The sequence below is a fragment of the Betta splendens genome, chromosome 12 (genome assembly GCF_900634795.4).
Source record: "Betta splendens chromosome 12, fBetSpl5.4, whole genome shotgun sequence".
NCBI lineage: Eukaryota > Metazoa > Chordata > Actinopteri > Anabantiformes > Osphronemidae > Betta > Betta splendens.
This window is the reverse complement of record NC_040892.2, coordinates 7,179,168-7,199,069: the sequence shown is the minus strand read 5'-3', so window position 1 is coordinate 7,199,069 and position 19,902 is coordinate 7,179,168. Positions and strand designations below refer to the sequence as shown.

Below are 19,902 nucleotides of genomic sequence, written 5' to 3'. Positions count from 1 at the left end.
ACCCGCTCCAGTTCTATCAATGAGGGTAGGCAAAACAGGTAAGTAAGTAAGTAAGTAGAACGGGACGACAACCTGGAGCGAAGCTGGAGGACAGGAACAGGAGGTGGGTGCAGAGGTGCGTGAAGGTGCTCCTCCATGATGGCCCAGGGCACAAGCACAGGACAGGGAATGAGTCAAGAGAGGCCAGTGTGCATCCATAAAATCAAACCCTTCTCTTTGACTCCAGTGACCCCGCTATTCATCAGGAAATGACAAAGCCAAAGTCAGTTGCCTTGTGGTAACAGCGAGCTTCCTTTTTATGGCAACATAAAGATGACAGCTTACAATGTGCTGCTTATTGTGCTGACCCAGACTGACACATTTCCGTTTAATCAATGAGTAAACACACCCATTTAACTCACAGGAAGAACTGATCAAATTCAACTATAGCTATCAAATAAAAAAATCTATAATAAAGGCAAGGACACTTTTAGAGGACATTTTCTAAGTTTGAAGCCGACCTTTCTTTTAAATTACTGCAGTGACGCTTGACCGTAAACAGTCCCAAAGTGATGGTGCCACAAGTGGATGAGTTCCAGAACTAGTCAGCACTTGTTCTAAGTGGGCTGTTTCTCTCTCGCTCTTTGTCATGGTCCTATGTATCGTAATATCTGGTGATCTTAGGGGTTTCCCCCTTATAATTTACTTAGAACAGTGTTTGTGCTTCAGTACTGTACAGCTAAATAAATATGTTTAACCACCGTTTTGTCTGTAATCCTACACAACTGCAGTTCTGCAGCAGAGACGTCAGATCACGTGGCAGCAACGCTTATAACGGTATCTTTAACTTTCACTATAGTTTCCTCAAACGCCGTGTTGAGTACTACTGTAGATCATTCCCCCGCATTAGCCTGCTGTGCCTCTAGTATTCTCATAAACACGTGAACGCCGCCTCCTCTAATCTAAGTTTACAGCGCACACGGTTTATGCTTGTGCAGCTGCCGCTTTAGGCGGGGGCGCGTTCACGGCGCTCACGCCAACGAGTCGACCAATCAGCGTCGGAGGTGGGGAGAGCCCGCACAGGCCGCTACAAATGCTCGGGGGTTACGCTTGCGTTGTTGGCGCGTCTACTAAGACCCAGACTCAGTTCAAGATCACACGAGGGAACTTGTCTGAGCGGAACACACTGTTAAATATAGGCACTAAGGTTATGAGTGGGAGCTTGGAAACTTCGGAGGAACACTTAAACGCCCCACTCCGTTACTGACGGCTGTGTAACCGGCTAAAGTTGGAAACTTTATTCCAACTTTGCAACGGAGCACAGACAAAGCAGCAAAGGACGCCGGAGCTTTAATTGCACAGCGGGTTTTTTTCCTTCGGAGCGGTTTGGACGCACAACTCTTATCTCCATCCTCCTCCACCTGCAATCATGACACGCAAGTCGTGCGCCGTTTACGTGGTGGGGATCCTGTGCGCCTGCCTGGTGATCACTGGCATCGGCTTGTTTGTGGGTCAGGTTTTCCGCCATCTGATGCACAACCGTCTAAAAAAGGTAAGAACCTTTAAAAGTGTATTTAACAAGGCGAGGTTGCAATGAGGGAAGCCATGCTCGCTCTCTCTCTCTCTCTCTCTCTCTCTCTCTCTCTCTCTCTCTCTCTCTCTCTCACACACACACATCAGACACACATTGAAAACATCAGAACAGCGCAACTTTCTTTGTGTTAAAGGTGACTATGTGACTGGTTAAAGTCCATCCACCAGCTATAAATAAACAATTAAATAAATATTAACAGAATATAGAATCCAGATGTTCAGTTTACAGTCGTATGTGAAAGAAAAAGCATTTTAAATAACCTACATCACATACAGAGTTTTCTCAGCAATGAATGAAAAATCCAACCAAAGTCTGAATAAATGTTCTCTCTCCTCTCTCCTTTCCTCTCCCTTCTCCACACCCATTCATGCCACACCCAGCAAACAATACTCCTTCTCTGGTTGGTTAGGAGGGTCGAGCCTCTATCAGAAACCGCAGAATAGTAATTTATTATTATGTCTTTACTATTTCACCAATTATGTGGGTTATTATGGTGCCACTCTGTGCTGCGCTGTCTGCACTGCTGCTCCCTGTGCAGAGAGTTTGTGCAGCCGCCAGCATCCAAAGAAATTCCCGATGGCCCGTTGGAATATGCCTCTGCTCTCAGTGCGACTTTTTCTAACAGCAAATGCAAATTCCTCAGCTAAGAATAAATAAGGGCTGGGTCAGAGCAGCTTGTTTGCGGTACTGGTTGCAGTTCTAACACGCGTAACAGAAAAAGATAAGTAACAGCTGTGAGGGGTAAATCACATAACTATAAAATATTTAAGTTCAGAATAAACTCTGCTAGTCAAGCAAAGGTGGCCCCACTTTAACCAATTAACTTGATGTTCAAAACAGTTTCTATCACGATTATGTGCTCAGACCCAAAATGTCAACACTGACATGAACATTTGGTTCGTAGCTTTGCAGGTGCATGACATTGTGTGGTCTGTGGTGAGAAGTTGGTTTAACTTCACCACTGACGTATGTTTCATGCTCATTGATCTCCCCACTAGTTCATCCTGTTACGGAGTGAATAGATGTTGCTAATGTTTTGATCTTCAGACCCTGCAGTGGAGAAGATAATGGGTCACCAAAATAAAAGCGGCCGATGTCAGGCATCATTTTGTGTTCGGCTGCATCAGTAAAATGTTGTGGCCCATTTTGTTATTTAAAGGCATGCTCTTCAAACATTAACCAAAAAGGTGTTTCAGTCACTGAGCTTCAAATTGTTCCCATGTTTAGTAGTGACACACCTTGATCCTTATTTTCATATCTAACATGTTTTTCCATGAGATGCATCAGATGAAAGTGCTGGCCTGGGGTCAAAGTGTTGGGTGTCGGGAGGGGGTCTGGATTCTAAAGAAATTGCATTTATGGGTTTCTGCAAATGGCTGCAGGCTGAGAAACGTTCCCAAATATTCAGTAGGGGGTAGTTAATCATCAGCTACACAAGACGACTGTGAAGGGATGATGTTTGAAGTTAGTGCTACTCACATTTCAAATTCATGGACAGAGTCATGTCACTACACAGTTTCAACACGTTCACAGCCTCTAAGAAAGCCCAATAAATTGCCAAAGTGAAAGCACGGGTTTCAACACATTTGTTCAACCATGTTTACATTTGTGATACTGACTTGTAGGTGCAGCGGCTGTTTACTTAAGCTTTAGGTGTTAAGATAGTTCAAAATTAAGCTTTTTCAAAGATAAGCTTATGGCTTATTTGGCATGGTGGACCGTCTGGTGGGTGTGTCCTCCCCATACGTTACATTTAACCCAAGGTTCTTAAGCAGGTGTCAAATGGTTAAAAATATATGTGTGGGTGCCGCATGGTTAATGCCTCGTCTCAGGTTTCACCTTTTGCCAAAAGTTACACCACTGTGAAGGATCCAGTTTCGTGGAAACCCTCCCAGCGGTGGGCTAAGCCTCCGGCACACAGCAAGGGTTATTAGGAAAGCAGCGAACTTGGCAGCTTAGTCAAGACAAGCAGGGCTGCGCTGCAGTGGATGCTGATAATGTTGCAAGTGTCAGGGAAGGAGCATTTGGACGTTTTCCAGAGGTGTGACTGGAAACGTTGCGTCGGTGCGTTCAGATTTTGAGGGGTTTTAAGATCACAGAGCTTTTAATGTGGAAATGAACCCGAGCCAGGGGAGCAAGTCGATACAGGCGACGAGAATTTAATCGCATTCAGTTCGATTCAGCTTAATTATAAAGCGCCGAGGCCGCAGCTCAAGTCTTCAAGACATTGCAAAACACGCCGATGCTACCTGAACAGAACTAGGCCGCAGTGGAAGGGAAAGACTCCCCTTAACAGAAGGGGCAGAGCCGTCTCAGGTATTTGACCTCTGGTGACTCTGCCAAGCTCGTGCACCACAAGTGGAGAGTTTTATGAATAGCCCCGCGTGGCGTGTTATTCGTGCTGTATTTACCTCCGCGGCATCAAAGCGGCGGCAGCGTGGGTATTTGTGTATCCACCTGCTGCACGTGTTTTCATACGGGGCGTGGTGGTAGAGTAGCGGCGCTGTATACTGAGATGAGAGGGTTTCCTATGTAGCGTGCTGGGGAGGGCCACCATGCTGACTGTTTAAAGCATGAAAGGATGGACATAGAAAGCGCTCCCTCCCTCGATCTAAGGTGACAGCTTTATTGTCCTTGGCTACTCAGCTAAACTGTTTGTCTTTGAGCAAGTAGAAGGGACCCCATAGGAGAGGGAGGGGGTGGGGCGGTTGTTCTGTCCTGAAATAATGATGCCCGTTGCTGTGTTCTGCTTTTTTTGAGGAGGGGCTTGTTTCATACCTCGGCCCAAATCTGACACAATTAGGCCAAACTGAGATTTTCTCCCCGTGCGTCCTTAGAAAGGCTAATCCCCGCGCTCCTCGCCGTCCTTCTCCCGCGCCTTGGCTTCACCGACGGCGTCGTCGTCGTCCGCGGCGACGCGAGGACGTTCCAGGCCGGGGAGACGCGAGAGCGCACATCCCTGCGCTGTCGGGGCCTCACGAGGCTCGGCCCTGAGGAATGCGCCTCGGATCATTAGGGGCGCAGTCCGGCGCGGCCAGTGGAGTTCCAGCTCCCCGCATCACATGATCTGCCAGCGGGTCTCCACGAGTGTAGCCGGTTGCCGGTGGCAACCACCGACAATGGCTCCCTGGAAGGGTCTCCCCTAATACCATTCATGTGTGCAGCCACTGCACTTGTGTTGCGCTCAGACGGCAGCAACCCCCCCCCCCCCCCACACACACACAACCCCCACCCCGCACAACCCCCACCCCACGACCCCTCCAAAGTGGTGTTTTTGTTCCCTGGGATGTTTTTAAAAGGAAGTGAACTCATGGAAACCCAAAATTCAAAACAAGACTTTTTTTTTCCTATTTACAGACAAAGTGTCAACGCTTTCAAGCCACTTCAAATCAGAATCACTGCTCCTCTTTGAAATCCTTAAGTGTTTTTTTTACAGCTGTTTCTTTTACAGCCCTATGACTTAAGGTAAAATTCACTGTTATGAATTTGACTATGCTGAGGTTGGGTTTAATGACGTATTAGAGACATAGTTAGGGATCAAAGTGTATTACGGGAAAGTAAAGACAAATACATGATAATTAATAATTAACTGCCTCATTGTTTTTGAATCATCATTGGATTAATTGTGCTTCGATTCAGAGATATGTGCCGTGTGTCTCAACAGGAAATTGTTTTGGTGGAGGGCAGCCGCGTGTTCGAGTCGTGGAAATCGCCTCCTCCTCCCGTGTACATGGAGTATTTCTTTTTCAATTTCACCAATTTGAACGAGTTTCTTGCGGGGGCCAAGCCAGTGCTCAAAGAGGTCGGCCCCTACACCTACAGGTAGGTCAGCCACCTGGGTTCCAAGTGGGTATAAACACAAGACCTGGGTCAAATTTTGAATATGTGTGTATTACTGTGCTTTATTCAGGGAATACAGGTATAAGGACAATGTGACCATGATGGAAAACAACACAATGGTGTCTGCATTGAACATCAAAAGCTTTGTGTTCCTGAGAGAGAAATCTGTGGGAGACCCAGCTGAGGATAACATCACCACTGTCAACATTCCTATCTGGGTGAGTCGCGACCTTTAAGATCAAGTGGAGGACGGTGGACGTCCGAGTGTGGAAATGTCTTGTTATAAGCGCTTGTTTCCTGTGAGATTAAGGATTTTTCTATTTTGTCACCTCCAGGCTGTGATGAACAAGGCGAAAGTGAGCTATTTTCGGTCTACCATGGCCAACTTGCTTATAAACCAGGCCAAGTCTGAACTCTTCACTACTCGGACTGTGCACGAGCTGCTCTGGGGCTACGAAGACCCTTTGCTGGCTCGTGTGGCCAGCACCAGTTCTGACGTGGATAAGGTCTTCGGTCTCATGTACAAGGCACGTAGAGCTCCACACACAATCCAGCCGCTGATATGTGATGGTGTGGTTTCTGAATAACTGCCTTAAGGGCTTTTAGTCACTGACAATCACAGCTTCTCAAACAAACACATTTTAACAGTTAGAGTCTTTGTTTGATTTAGAAAAATGGAACTCACAATGGAGAATTCGTCTACCACACCGGAGTGGAGGACTACATGGATTATGGGCGGGTCAAAACGTGGAAAGGTCAAAGGTAACCACACACTCGCTCTCTGTCTTCATCCATGGTGATGAAATCTTCTTGCTGTAACCTTTGGATTAAATGTTTCTCAAATCTTGGGGCCGTCTGGTTTTGTTTGCTTTCCAGTCTGGGCTTTTTGCCTTTGCACACACTACAGGGCAGGGCATTCTGATACTTAACAGATGACGGCTTTTTGATGAACCTGCTTATCACGTTTAATTGTCTCACTTTCCCCGCAGCATCTTAATTTTCCGTCATTCACTCCGGAAATCCCTTTTTTCAGCTGTTTTTCAAGATAAACGCTGGTTTGATCATCAAAACATCAGAGTGAAATGTAGTGTCATTAACCCTCAGACACTTTCAAACAGCTTATCCCAGAGCCAGTGTTGTTATTATTTTAGCAAAGCGATTACTGCTGCAAGAGCTTTAGAGCTTTTTGATTGCATTCATTTCCTCTGTAAGACATTTTATTTAATTTGCAGCCAGCTGGACTTCTGGACGAGCGACTACAGCAACAGCATCAACGGATCCGATGGAAGTGCCTTCCATCCCTTTCTGACCAAGGATGAAACCATTTCAATCTTCACCCCAGACCTCTGCAGGTAAATGTCCCAGGTGGTATGTCGGCAATGTTGGGGGAGGGGAAGGGGGGCTCTGTGAGTGCAGGTCTGTTTGCATTTGTCTTCTCACATCAGCGCTCCTTATAAGATGGAGAGGTCATGATTTTAAAGGCTCTGGTGTCTGTTGACTTGAACTGGGAACGTCCACCTAATGGCATTTGCGGTATGGTATGTTCACAGGCCTTGGGTCCCTCACATTGTTAACATAACATCCTGGTCACTTATGAACTGCACCACAGGTGACGTCTGTGTTCTCAGCAAGGGTTTACTGCCCATACTGCGAGGACTGTCTGAAAGCAGGCCCGTTTCCAGGAAACACATTATGGAAAGACTCCGGGTCTGGAGGGGAGTGGACCCAGTAGGCGACTCAGTGAGGAAGGCTGAACACATGGGAAAGAGGACGAGAGGAGGCAAATTGCCGATAAGCAGTTTAACAATGTTTTCCATGGGAAATGACCTATCTCCTCTTCCTATCCTTTCCAATTTGCATCCATCCGGGTTTTCTTTCCCTGCTAGGACACAAGGATGGTAAGACACATCTGAAGGATCCTCAGGGAGTTGCAGCTCAAGGATGTCCTCACTGAAAGCTGGACAAATGTTAGGGGGAATTACCTCTCACACACTTACTGAGCAGACGGCTAATAGCTCCCGCGGGGTTCCGTTTCTCAAACAGGCAGCCCGTCGCTGTTGCTACAGAAAAATGCTGCCCTCACTGATGAAACGTCCTCTGAATCAGAGCAGATGTAGTGGAAAGTAACCCTTGAGTAATGCAAGTTTATGCTGACTCTGTAGAGCCTGTTTGAATATCCAGGTTGTGCCTCTGTCACGATCTGGGTCTTGGGTCTAGTTGTTTCCTGTTTTATTTTGGTAGTCTCCTGGTTTCTGTTCCTGTTTTAGCTTCACTCCCGGTTTACGTCTTGTCACAGCTGTCCTGGTCATTACCCACACCTGCACTTTATCAGTAATTAAGTCACTTTGTATTTAGCCACCACCTGTTGCCAAGGTCCCTTGCCAGATCGTTGTTCGTGTGTTCATCGTTGTTTTCCCCAGTTCATTGTTCCTGCCGTGTTTTCGTGTTCTCTGGTTTTGATGCTCGAACTTGTTTGCCTGCCTGACCACGCTTCACCGTCTTACGTATGGTATTGTACTCTCCTCCCGGTTATGATCTGTGCCTGCCCCTGACTACGTCTCTGCCTAATCCCATGTAACCTGCCTGATCGCCTGTGTATGACCCTGCCTGGACTTCACTCTGCAACTGGAATAAACTACACTCTTTAACGCCAGAAAATCGTGTATTGTGCTGTGCATGTGGGTCCTCTTCCGAGCGATCCCTGACAGCCTCTGCCTCTAATTGTTAGTGCATCCATATCTCCCAAGAAAAACACTTTCACCGTCTTATTCACTGGAGGCTTCATTGTGTTGTTGTGACCAAAGGCAAAGCTCCCTCCCTATTTCCTACACTTTGAACACGATCCGAAGGGTAAACAAGTCTTCCTGCGACTCGTTTCAACCATCACACACGCACCATTTGTTGTAGGTTGCTGTAATAGCAATGGTAAAACATGTGCGTTGACATCTGGGATGGATCTGCAGGAGAAAAGGCCTCTGTGAGTCCGTGACCTGGCTCGGTAGCCGACTCTTTCATGTCCACCGGCAGCTGTGCCGTAAAGCATGTTGATGGATTTTTGACAGGTGTCATGTGTCAAACACCACCTTCACGTTTTCGGAATGACCCACGAATCACGATGTGTTTTGGTTCGAGTTAGTTGAGTAATGAATCTGACATTTAAGTCCTTCATGCTCCGAGGCTCTAGCGTGGAAACACTCTGCGCGCGTCTCTCACGGAGGTCGAGGGAAAGGTCTTTACAGTATTGTTGCACAGTTGGTGGGCTGCGTAGCAAAAGGGGCGCATCCTCCCGGCCAACTGGCATCCACTGTATGGACTCCTTTGTTCTCCGCAAGAATCATCGGGATTCCCTAGACGGCGGGAGAAATGCAGCGACCATGAACTGCTCACAGAGACAAGGTTTCCTTGGAAGCTTTAAACACACACCAGACACTGAAGCATCATTAAAATGTACGACTTTCAACCTCAGGACAAAAGGAACACAATACAATAACACAATACGGCATTATCCATTAATATTAGGGAGGTTAATACGAAGTCTATTCAGAGTCTCAGTTCTATTTGACAAAGGGAATTCATCAACAGATGCCCTTAATCCTTGTTGTCATGTGTCCCCAGGACCATTTACATGAACTTTGAGAAGGAGGTGGAGGTGAAGGGGATCCCGGCCTACCGCTTCACCCCGCCGCGCGCCGTCCTGGCCAGCAAGGAGGAGAACCCCGACAACGAGGGCTTCTGCGTCAGCCCCAAGGAGTGTCTGGGAACGGGCCTGCTGAAAGTCAGCCCGTGCCGTAAAGGTAAGCTCCCAGAGCCCTGTAAAGGAGCCACGTGACCCAGCTCTCTCCACACCTCCGGCACCGGCGGACCACGAGCGGCCTGGTAGCTGGAGGGTGGGGGGGGGGGCGATAAGCTCCAGCACCTGATCCCAGCCTTGAATGTGACCAGGCGCTTTTCTTCAGCCAACATTTGTCCTTCATGTGGACATTTTTTTGCTTCTTAATGTTCTCCGTGGACAAATGAGACCATTGTTTTGAACTGTTACACATTTACGTTAAAGAGGGCACTTTCTGTTCCTTTGTGCGGGGGTGGGGTGGGGTGGGGGGCCGGGGTGTTGATGAAATAGCAGCACGTCTAGGCCTGTCGGTCCAAATCCACGTGTGCTGGTGCTGGGGTGACCTTGCGGGTCGTCACGGGAACAGCTTCTCCGGTGACTGCGGGCGTCTGGCGTCTGTTGCCAAACACAGGAGGCAGGAAAACTGTCACCTCTGTCCCACTTCTCGAGCGGCTCCTGACGCCACCGCCTGACGCTGTTGTTGCTACTGAGACGCACACGCTCCACCAGATGAATGTGGCTCCGAGGCCGATAGGTGGAGCGAACGCCGCAGCGCTGCTACCGTCCCATTGTGGGGTCTGTTGATAATATGAGGAAGGAACTCAGCAAGAACAACACGATGCTTTATCTGGACATCGGATAAAAGCCTGTTGAAATTAACCCACAAGCTGGATGGCTTTCTATTAACGTACCAATTGTTTATTTTCTTTTGAAGAATGACCCTGAGTAACATGCACCTGCGGTGGAGGCCAGACTATATCTGCAGCGTCCCTCAGGAATGTTCTAGGATGTGGCGCTGCTTGTTGTGTGAAGATAAGATCCTGCATCAAACAGCGGGAAATGTCAAACGTTGAAAGTGTTGTTTTCAGGGCTGAGGTTGTAAACATGTGGACCCGCCTACTAGTTCTGAAGGGAGCTCAGTGCCTAGTGGTTATTCAGGAAAGAGTGAAATGCTTGAAGGCCTCCATTGGGCTACGATCTGGAGGTCATCTTAGGACAGTGATTATGAGGCTTAATGCAGTGTTATGAAGACATGGCTGCTATTTATCCTCCTCTCCTCTCCTCTCCTCTCCTCTCCTCTCCTCTCCTCTCCTCTCCTCTCCTCTCCTCTCCTCTCCTCTCCTCTCCTCTCCTCTCCTCTCCTCTCCTCTCCTCTCCTCTCCTCTCCTCTCCTCTCCTCCCCCCTCCTCTCCTCAGGTGCCCCGGTGGTCGCCTCCTTTCCTCATTTCTATCTTGCTGATGATAAGTACGTGGCTGCCCTGGAAGGACTGTCTCCTAAAAGATCGCATCACCAAACCTTCCTAGACCTGAACCCAGTAGGTTTACCACTGTGTGGTCACACCGTGCATACCGAGTCCCTAAAGATGTGCTGCAGCGCCACCTAGTGGCAAATAAATACTAGTACAGCAACGTATCTTCATTATCTTCACTAGTAGAATTAAATGAACAATTTAATAATAATACAAACAATGCTAATACTAATGCGTTGTTATTATTAATGATATAATTATAACACTGACATTTTATTTTGCTCTCAGACCTTGGGAGTGATTGTAAGAGCCAACAAGAGAGCGCAGGTTAACATCCTGATCCACAGAATTTCTGGGTTTTAGTGAGTATCCAAACAAACACGTTCAAATCACGTGTCTATTGTCCTGACGCATCTGCGTCCTGCTTGTAGTGCATGCGGCTGTTTCAAGCTGTTTTCATTGTGTCCACGCCAGTAAAACCAAAGGGCTGAATGAAACCGTCTTCCCCATCATGTTCCTCAACGAGGTAGGAAAACGCTCACATCGCTTTGGTTTCACACATCCTCGCTTCTTGGATCACGATTTTGTTCAGAGTTCGTTAAAAAGGCCGACGTTCCGGTCTTTCCCGCCTTTGTCGTTTTGTTTTTTAAGAGTGTGGTGATTGACGATGCGTCTGCAGTCAGAGTCAAGAAGCTGCTGACGATCACCGTCGTCGTCTCCAACTTCCCTCTCATCATCGTGGGACTCGGAGGCATCTTGCTCATAGTCCTTATCGTCCTGCTGTTCCGAAACTGTAATGAGAAGGTACGAAGCCGCTTCTAACATCACTTCACTCTAACAGCTCGTTTTTTCTAATTGTCCCTATTAATGATGGTTGATTGAAGTAATTCCTTAATTTACCTAACCACACACGAATGTGACTCTGCATGTTTTTACTATCACCTCTGTGCAGAATGAAGTTAAGCGCATTGTGTTTACCAAGCCTTCCCATACTGTAAGTGTTCATGGTCATGTCGCCACTTGAACTTTGCTTTGTTCAGCCTTTTGGAGACTGGTCACATGGTCTGTTTTAAAAACACGGACAGAGCGTAATAATCCTGTTTACCCTCAAACCACAGAGCGCTGCTGATGAGGACACTTCGTACTCTCCGGTCAATGAAAAGGAGAAGGATGATCCTCAGAATGGAAGCTACATTGGGATGACACCTAAATCCCACCCACAGGCCTAAGGAGAAGAAAGGAACCTTTAGAAAGAACCCACCCTCACAACCTTTAGCATTGCAAACAGGGATTAGGGGGCGAAAACAAACCACAGACATGAGTCAATATGTCCTTTATAATTGAAAATCTGTTGTGTTTTTCTTTGTCTGGGGCAGATTTAACGGATAGAATAGAATAGAGTTATTATAACATATCTTACTGAATGTACTTAGTTTTATATATGCAGAGCTACCTAAAGCCCATGTCTTACAATAGATATTTATTAGAAGTCACTATTTTAATTCATGTGTAATGATGGACGGCCAGAGTTGTGGTGGACTCATACAAAGAGGCAGCGAGCACTTGGGGATGATTGATGTCTCACATCATTCTGTGATTGACTACATAGACAATGATGGAGTTCAGTCACTGCCACATAAGAGATAGAGGCCAATTGGGGGCAGGGGTTTGGATCTCTACACACTGTGAGTTTTTATGACACATCACTCTCAGGGGTTTCTGCTTGGATAAAACATAATGAGAGGGAAGCAAACCCTTCTTCTTTCCGAAATAAGTTCAGTATTACTATGTTTCAATTGCATTTGATCCTAACCTAAATGTTACAAATCACTTTAACAGCCCACGTTTGGCATTTGTATATACATATAAAGAAATACATACAGTGGAAGTTAAACTGCTTACATTCCTCTCAGTTGATGGCAGGAATTAACATCAGACAGAACGCTGTATATTGTAGTACATACATTTTTGTAAAATGAGTCAGCCTTTATGTGTTTTTTGTAAATGTTAATGTAGAGATGTTTAAATGAAGAACGTTTCAAGTTAGAGCTTCACAAGTGTCTACGTAATGAGTCACAATATTCTTCTAAAGGCCTCACTGTGACAGGATTTTGTGCCATGATACACAAAGTACACAATCTTTGTTTTGACAGTATTTTTGCCCTGTATAACTGCTTTGCCCATATCAAAGTGTACTTTAGCTTATCATCATTTCATTATCATCAAATGCATAATAATTTTACTCTTACTGTGATATCCAGAAATCATTAATTCAGGTTTTGTATAAATTCTCTTTGGAGTATACTGTAGCTGCATGGAAAAGAAATAGTTTTACTGGATTGTTCTAGTTCTCCCACGGTTTGTGCCATGACGACAGATCTGCTCTAAGGCGCGTTTTCTGTCCTCCAGCCACCGAACGGCTTTTGAGCACTGTTGGACCACAGTTCTGTAGGGCCAGCACGTTTCCTGACTCAAGGCTGGTGAACATGTCGGAGCTCACGTGCCATTTAATGTAGTTTAGAAAATGCTGACGAAATGCATCTGTTGAACTGTGGTGAGCTTTTATTATTGCTCTTATTATGCTGTTGTTTTAAAAGAGTGTCTTTACCATTTCATTACATGCATGGTAGTAAACTATACTGAAACTTGCTTTTTTTAGAGATTCCATTTCATTTGACTACTTTAAATCGAATATGTATAATGAAACATTGAAAATTGTGTTTTAAATTCAGAGGTTGAATGAATGGATACAAAAAGCACAGTATTAAACACTATTAGTTTGGCAGTTAAATAGAATAAATTATTTTGTTACACTGATAAAACCAAAACACAGAAAGCATTAAATGGACTCTACACTGGAACACTTTGTGCCATATTTTAATTACTTTCTGAATTTGTTGGTATAACCACACATGCAATGTTTTGTAACACTGACTGCTAATACTGTTTTTACTGTGTACACAAAAAATAAAAGTAGTTTCAGTAAACATGGTGTCTTTTGTGTTTGTCTCTTCTTTTACAAAAGTAATAAGGAGTATAAGTGTACCATCTTTTACTAAATTAGAGAAAATTAGTCTTCTATAGATTAACATGCATTAAAGCAGCCGGTAAATTATTAATTAATTATTGGCCATGTGAGAAAATGAGTTGAAACATTAAAAACAATGTTGGTGTTGTGGAAGGCTGTAGTAAATAACTATTAGAAAAAACATTATTAAAATACTATAAACCCAAATACTTATTTATTATATTATTACTATGAAGCTTGATATTAACACAATTTTTCATTGGGAGTTAGAATGGCATACACAATATATCGAGTACAAAAGGCTGTTTTCATATTCATCTATTTGATGGGAAACTGTCTTTGTACTGACCTGTTCGGAGCGAAGTTTTAAATAACTTCAAAAGCGCCTGGAGGCGTCATAAAACTAACCTTGTTCACTGTAATTTGGCTGACTTACTAACCACGTTGACGTCATCCGGACGCCAGGGGGCGCTGACGCTCCGTGGCGCTGCGCGAGTGCTGTTGAACCTCAAGAAGAAGCAGGAGTGCACCGTTCCTGGTGAAAGGCAACATGGCGTTCAGTTTTGGCGGCGCCACGAGTAACCCAGCGGCAAGTATGGGCTTTTTATTTACTATAGGGACAAGTTAATGAAACGTGGCACCTATGTATTGCAAAATGCTGTATACGGAGGTGCGTTACGACTGTAACATTCTATGTGGTCGTGTGACAGCTAAAGACAGTGGGCTTAGCCATCGGCTAACGATGCACGTCAAATGTGCTTATATTTAGGACATTTACTCAAATGTTGTGTGGCAACCTAATGTTAATGTAGGTTTCAGTGAAGCAGCACTCAGTTACCTTCAGTATTAGCCGCATGTCTAACAACACTTTTACAATGGGCTTTGTTGGTTAGCTAGCTAACGTTTGCTGTTTTTGCTAGCCAGAATTACAGAACGTTGTTATTTTATCAGTGTCAGCTGCTTTCTTCAGTCATAGCTTGCAACGCTTCAAGCACTTTGTGTTTCCTTGAAGGCAATTCCGGGTTCTCGTTTGGTTCATTTGGTGCCAAGACCACAGCATCATCTGCTTTTGGCTTTGGCACCGCACCGACCACCACCACCGCCGCATCCGGATTCGGCAGTAAGTCCACGACTCTGGTCCTAAATGTCTGCTCTGGAGTGTGATTGGCAGTGATCGCACACTGCCTGTTTAATAGTCAGTTATTGTTGGAGAGATATTTCCCTCTGGTCATTAAGTGTAGTACTTTTTAGGAGTAACAGGCAGATTGTGCGAGTAAAGTACAGTAAGTTTCATTTAATATTACCGTATATAGTGTGTGTGTGTGTGTGTGTGTGTGTGTGTGTGTGTGTGTGTGTGTGTGAACACATGATCTGCTTTCTATAATGGGTATTGCTCAGTACTGTGTAATGAATATGATTATTGATGTCTGTTTTAAGAAGACTTGTTTTATTGAAATGTCATTTCTGCTTTGTAGCTCTCACAGCTCCTAGTTTTGGGGCAGCCGCCACCACCACCACTGCTGCTGCACCCGCCACGGGATTTAGTTTTGGCTCCACCAACACTGGTAAGGCAAAGGAATTCTGTGCAAACTGTCATTTCTAAGGACTATTACTGTTACACTTTATGAACCCCCACTTCTAGCCCTGACTTTCTGCCAGTTAATGTCACCGTGTTATCCTCTCTTTTCTGCTGCCTGCCTGCGCTGGCTGCAGGATTTGGGGGGCTGGGAGCTGGAAACACCACGGCTGGTGGGTTTAGTTTTGGAGGGTTTGGTTTAAATGCCAACCCAGCAGCAGTCAGCTTTAATGTGGGGTGCTTTGGTACAGCTACCACTACTGGCACTGTTTTCAATTTTGGTAATAGCCTGGCTAGCACAGGTAGATGACCTTTGTGATTGATATATTTTGTCTGTAAAGCACATTCATTTTCATCTATAGTGACATTTGGTGCAGTGCTTTTTCATTTCACTTGCTGATTTGTCTCATGAAACACATGGTGCCGTTTTAATTTGCATGTTTACCATTATTTGATTATTTTTGAGGACCAGAACACTTTGGATGATTTTTTTTAACTCCATTAATGTTTAACCATATTCAAGTTTATTTCTTGTGATGTATGTCAAATATTCATCAGTTTCATTCCCACATCCATTTTTTGTGGTTTTCCTTTTATCCCCTTTGTAATGGCTTCCTTTACTTTTCAGGTGCGTTTGGCGGATTTGGGACTACTACAACTAGTGCTGCTGCACCAGGGTCCACTTTCAGCTTTGCTACTCCCTCCAACACCACAGGTTAGAAGTGGAGTAGCTATTTATTTATTCTTTTTTATTAATTTGTACCATTTTTGTTGTTTCATGCTGATTATTTAAATTTGAAGAGCACAGTTTTTTTTAAAAAAGCTGCCACAAGGTGTCTCTCTTACACCATCACAACAGGCCCCAGTTGCCTGTTTATATACTTGTTTTAAATGCAGTCTAACAGAATCCACCTTTAAAAAAAACTGATGGTGAGTGTAAGGTGTAAATCAGGGTATACTTAATTTGGAGCCATAGTCTGTACTGCTGTTCAACTGTACTATACAGTTTCTTTTATTATTTAGCCTAATATAACCTTAATAATATAATTAGACTCAGTGTAAATTTTCTTATTTCTGCAATAATCTTTTTCCATGTTTCTCTAACTGACATTCATTGGTGTTAATCCATGTTCCCTCTTTGTTTAGGGAGCCTTTTTGGTAACACACAGAACAAAGGGTTTGGGTTCACCTCTGGACTCGGCACTGGTACAGCTACTGGGACCGCAGGATTTGGAACAGGATTAGGAACCACTGGCCTGGGTGGATTTGGAGGCTTTAATATCCAGCCAAATCAGCAGCAGCAAGGTGAGATACTGTATTTCAAATTAACTCATAATGAATTTAATTGTTTAATCAAATTGTTTATTTTGCTGCCAATCCCTCAAAGCTTTCAGGCCTGTTAAGTAAACCTCGATGTCTTTGTTTGGCATTCTCCTGCCAGGAGGTTTGTTTGGCCAGCAGGCCCAGCAGCAGGCTCAACCTACCCAGCTTTACCAGCAGGTTACTGCTCTGTCAGCTCCCACATTGTTAGGAGACGAGCGGGACTCCATCTTAGCCAAATGGAACCAACTGCAGGCTTACTGGGGGACTGGGAAGGGCTTCTATAGCAACAACAACCCGCCAGTGGACTTTACCCAGGAAAACCCTTTCTGTAGATTTAAGGTAAAAGGCCAAAGGGCTGAGCAAAGCAGTTGAAGGTACTTGGTTCAATTAATGTCAAGTATGAAATGTCATTTGTCTTTTTGTTTTGTAGGCAGTGGGCTATAGCTGCGTCCCACAGAGTAAGGATGAAGATGGTTTTGTGGTCTTGGTTCTCAATAAAAAGGAAGCTGATGTGCGAGCGCAGCAGCAGCAGCTGGTGGAGTCGCTTCACAAGGTCCTTGGAAGTAACCAGACACTCACTGTCAATGTAGACGGGGTCAAGTCCTTGCCAGATGACCAGTAAGTTTGTACTATTACTCCTCCCACTGCAGATGGTCTTCTAACACTGTGTATGAACCCTGCATGAGACGCACACTTGTCTCTGTTTTGTTTACAAATAGTATAAATTGCAGTCTACTGTATATAAGCAAACATTATTAAAATCACATGAGGTGTCATCTGTGTATTGCGTGTCTTTCAGGACAGAGGTGGTCATTTACGTGGTTGAGCGTTCTCCTAACGGCACTTCTAAGCGTCTTCCTTCCACCACGCTCTTCGGTTACCTGGAGCAGGCCAACATTAAGGTTCAGCTTACACAGATTGGGGTGGCCATGTCCATCACACGCACAGAGCTGTCTCCAGCACAGCTCAAGCAGCTGTTGCAAAATGCTCCTGGAGGTAAATGCATATAATCAAGTATGTTTGTGTCAACCTCTCACAAACACAGCTTGATTTAGTGTAATTTAATGTGTTGCATCATTTCCTTTTCACCAGGAGTTGACCCCATCATTTGGGAGCAGGCCAAGGTGGATAACCCTGACCCAGAGAGGTATGATGGCAGCTGAAGGCTGGTATTTTTAAAACCCAGTCTAATCTAATTTGGTAAAGTTAGCATGACATTGTCAAAATGAGCAGTTATCAGAGGAACTGATGGGTTGATAGTTTCCTTTTGAATATAGTTTGATGTGCTTCATTCTTCCACTGAGAAAAAAATGTCAGTCACTGCGTATTTTTTAACCAATAAGTGTTCACATACAAATATGGCATAATAATGGTAATAACGCCATTTTCATGTTTGTCTTCAGGTTAATTCCAGTTCCCATGGTGGGTTTTAAGGAACTCTTGCGCAGGCTCCAGATTCAGGAGCAGATGACCAAGCAGCACCAAACCAGAGTGGATGTAAGTTAAAAAAAATCCTGCAGAACCCTTAAAAGTCTTGTTAATTATAACAATAATCTTAATAGGTAAAAAGAGCTAAAAAGTTTATGTCTATGACCGTACTTTTGATTTTGTCCTGACCAAAAATTCCTAATACAACAACTGTGAGATTGTTTTTTTTCTCCACCGCTCCATTTATGGACTTGCAGATTATTGCAAATGACATCAGTGAACTGCAGCAGAACCAGGCAACCACTGTGGCCAAGATTGCCCAGTACAAGAGGAAGCTGATGGATCTCTCTCACAGGGTGCTCCAGGTAGCTGCCTCATATTTTTAACATTCTTCTGTGAAGTTGTTGGGTCTAGTTCCCCTTTTCAAGGAATAGTGAATTGAACTGTAATGAGTACCATGTGAACGTGTCACCAGGCCCATGCTTCTGCCTTCATCTATCTTTTCCCCTCCTGTTTTCCTGGAAGGTGCTAATTAAACAAGAGATTCAGAGGAAAAGTGGTTATGCTATCCAAGTGGACGAGGAGCATCTCCGAGTGCAGCTGGACACCATTCAGTCTGAACTCAATGCACCCACACAGTTCAAGGTAAGGTTAAACTGTAGCAGTTACAAGAACACACAGCACAGAAATTAGGAAATAGTTTTACTGCTGCTCTGAAAGGACGTTTTAAATTCATGTCATGTTTTCTTTGAAACCAAATGGAGTTACAGACTTATTTAATTAAGCTTCTGTATTTGGGAATACACACAATCTATGATGTTTTACAGCCGTTACAGATTAAATTGCCACTTTAAGCTTTTGCTACATATTACAGTGCTGTTTTCTGTGTTGTCTTATCTTCCAGGGTCGCCTGAATGAACTAATGTCTCAAATCCGGATGCAGAACCATTTTGGAGCCGTGAGATCAGAAGAGCGGTACAGCGTCGATGCAGACCTCCTCAGAGAAATCAGACAAGTGAGAGCCAAAATATCTATGCAATGTCTCCTATTTTTCTGTTGTTTCAAAGCCCTAATGTGCAGCTTTACCTCAGTTTAATGTGAGTGTTGGCCTGATAGAAAACACTTTGTACTCTTCTCTGGTTTCCAGCACTTGAAGCAGCAACAGGATGGCCTAAGTCATTTGATCAGTGTCATCAAAGATGACTTGGAGGACATCAAACTCATAGAGCATGGGTTGAGCGACAGTGGACACATGAGAGGAGGCATCTTGAGCTGAGACTGCCCTATATACAGGCACATCTCTGCTGCGTCGGCCCACACAAGCCAACACACATTGGGTCAAACTTGAACTGAAGGTTACATTTAAAGGAGAGACTTTTATTCACTACTTTATCAGGTTTATCAGAACTCGTTATCAGAACCAACAAATCAGTGACCCGATATAGAGACCTTAATGGAAAGACTCAGTCTCTTCTATTAATAGCTGGCTTCTCTCTTGTCGAATCAAATTATGAATGAGACTATGAACGTGGCTGGCATGTAAACAAGCTTTGGGGTTGGGTGTGCATTGTTATTGAAAGATTGTAAATACATCTTTATTTGTTTTGTATGCTGTTGGTAGAATATTATTAAATTTCATTTAAATAAACTCTATCTCATTTCATGTGCACAGTGCAAACATGGACCAACTCCAGTGAAGGTTCTGTGTTTCTGCAGTGCCACTATGAGTGAGATTGCATGCAGTTGCATTGTTGTGCGTGATGCTCCTCTCACGTTCTCTGTGTTTACTACTTCAGACAATCCTTTTCCAACATCTCATCAATGTTGGACTTTAGTTGATAGGATTCATGACCTGGTTTCACATCCTCACAAGGATGAAAGACTGATGGGCAGCTAAACTGATTAAACTGCTTTAAGATAGATTATATCCCTCCCTGGGGGGGTCACCTAAATCGCAAAGGTCTGAATTACACATGAAGTGAAGTACAGGTTTGTTACTAGTTTTGCAGATATGAATGCTGCAAAAGGTTATACTATCTAACAATTAGAGGATCA

At 44.4% G+C, this 19,902-nt stretch overlaps 2 protein-coding genes across 5 annotated transcripts; both read left to right on the top strand.

The window, feature by feature from the left end:
- The first annotated feature begins 1,081 nt into the window (after positions 1-1,081).
- LOC114866889 (lysosome membrane protein 2-like) lies at positions 1,082-13,484 on the top strand. 2 transcript variants are annotated; one of them, XM_029169125.3, is made up of 13 exons: positions 1,082-1,531; positions 5,238-5,395; positions 5,484-5,631; positions 5,749-5,940; positions 6,084-6,175; positions 6,646-6,765; positions 9,029-9,207; positions 10,440-10,558; positions 10,781-10,854; positions 10,967-11,018; positions 11,144-11,296; positions 11,445-11,486; positions 11,611-13,484. In XM_029169125.3, the coding sequence occupies exons 1-13, from the start codon at positions 1,409-1,411 to the stop codon at positions 11,719-11,721; spliced, it is 1,563 nt and encodes a 520-aa protein (XP_029024958.1). In that variant the 5' UTR covers positions 1,082-1,408; the 3' UTR covers positions 11,722-13,484. The 2 variants fall into 2 exon arrangements, with proteins under 2 accessions (XP_029024958.1, XP_029024959.1); XM_029169126.3 differs by lacking the exon at positions 11,445-11,486.
- Positions 13,485-13,965: 481 nt separating this feature from the next.
- Positions 13,966-19,589, top strand: nup54 (nucleoporin 54). 3 transcript variants are annotated; one of them, XM_029170094.2, is made up of 15 exons: positions 13,966-14,113; positions 14,533-14,640; positions 14,996-15,085; positions 15,234-15,269; positions 15,725-15,811; positions 16,243-16,401; positions 16,538-16,758; positions 16,850-17,037; positions 17,219-17,415; positions 17,512-17,566; positions 17,823-17,916; positions 18,105-18,212; positions 18,373-18,492; positions 18,752-18,862; positions 18,995-19,589. In XM_029170094.2, exons 1-15 carry the CDS (start codon positions 14,071-14,073, stop codon positions 19,121-19,123), a joined length of 1,746 nt encoding a protein of 581 aa, XP_029025927.1. In that variant the 5' UTR covers positions 13,966-14,070; the 3' UTR covers positions 19,124-19,589. The 3 variants fall into 3 exon arrangements, with proteins under 3 accessions (XP_029025927.1, XP_029025926.1, XP_029025928.1); XM_029170093.2 differs by having other exon boundaries at positions 15,234-15,398; XM_029170095.2 differs by lacking the exon at positions 15,234-15,269.
- The last annotated feature ends 313 nt before the right edge of the window (positions 19,590-19,902 follow it).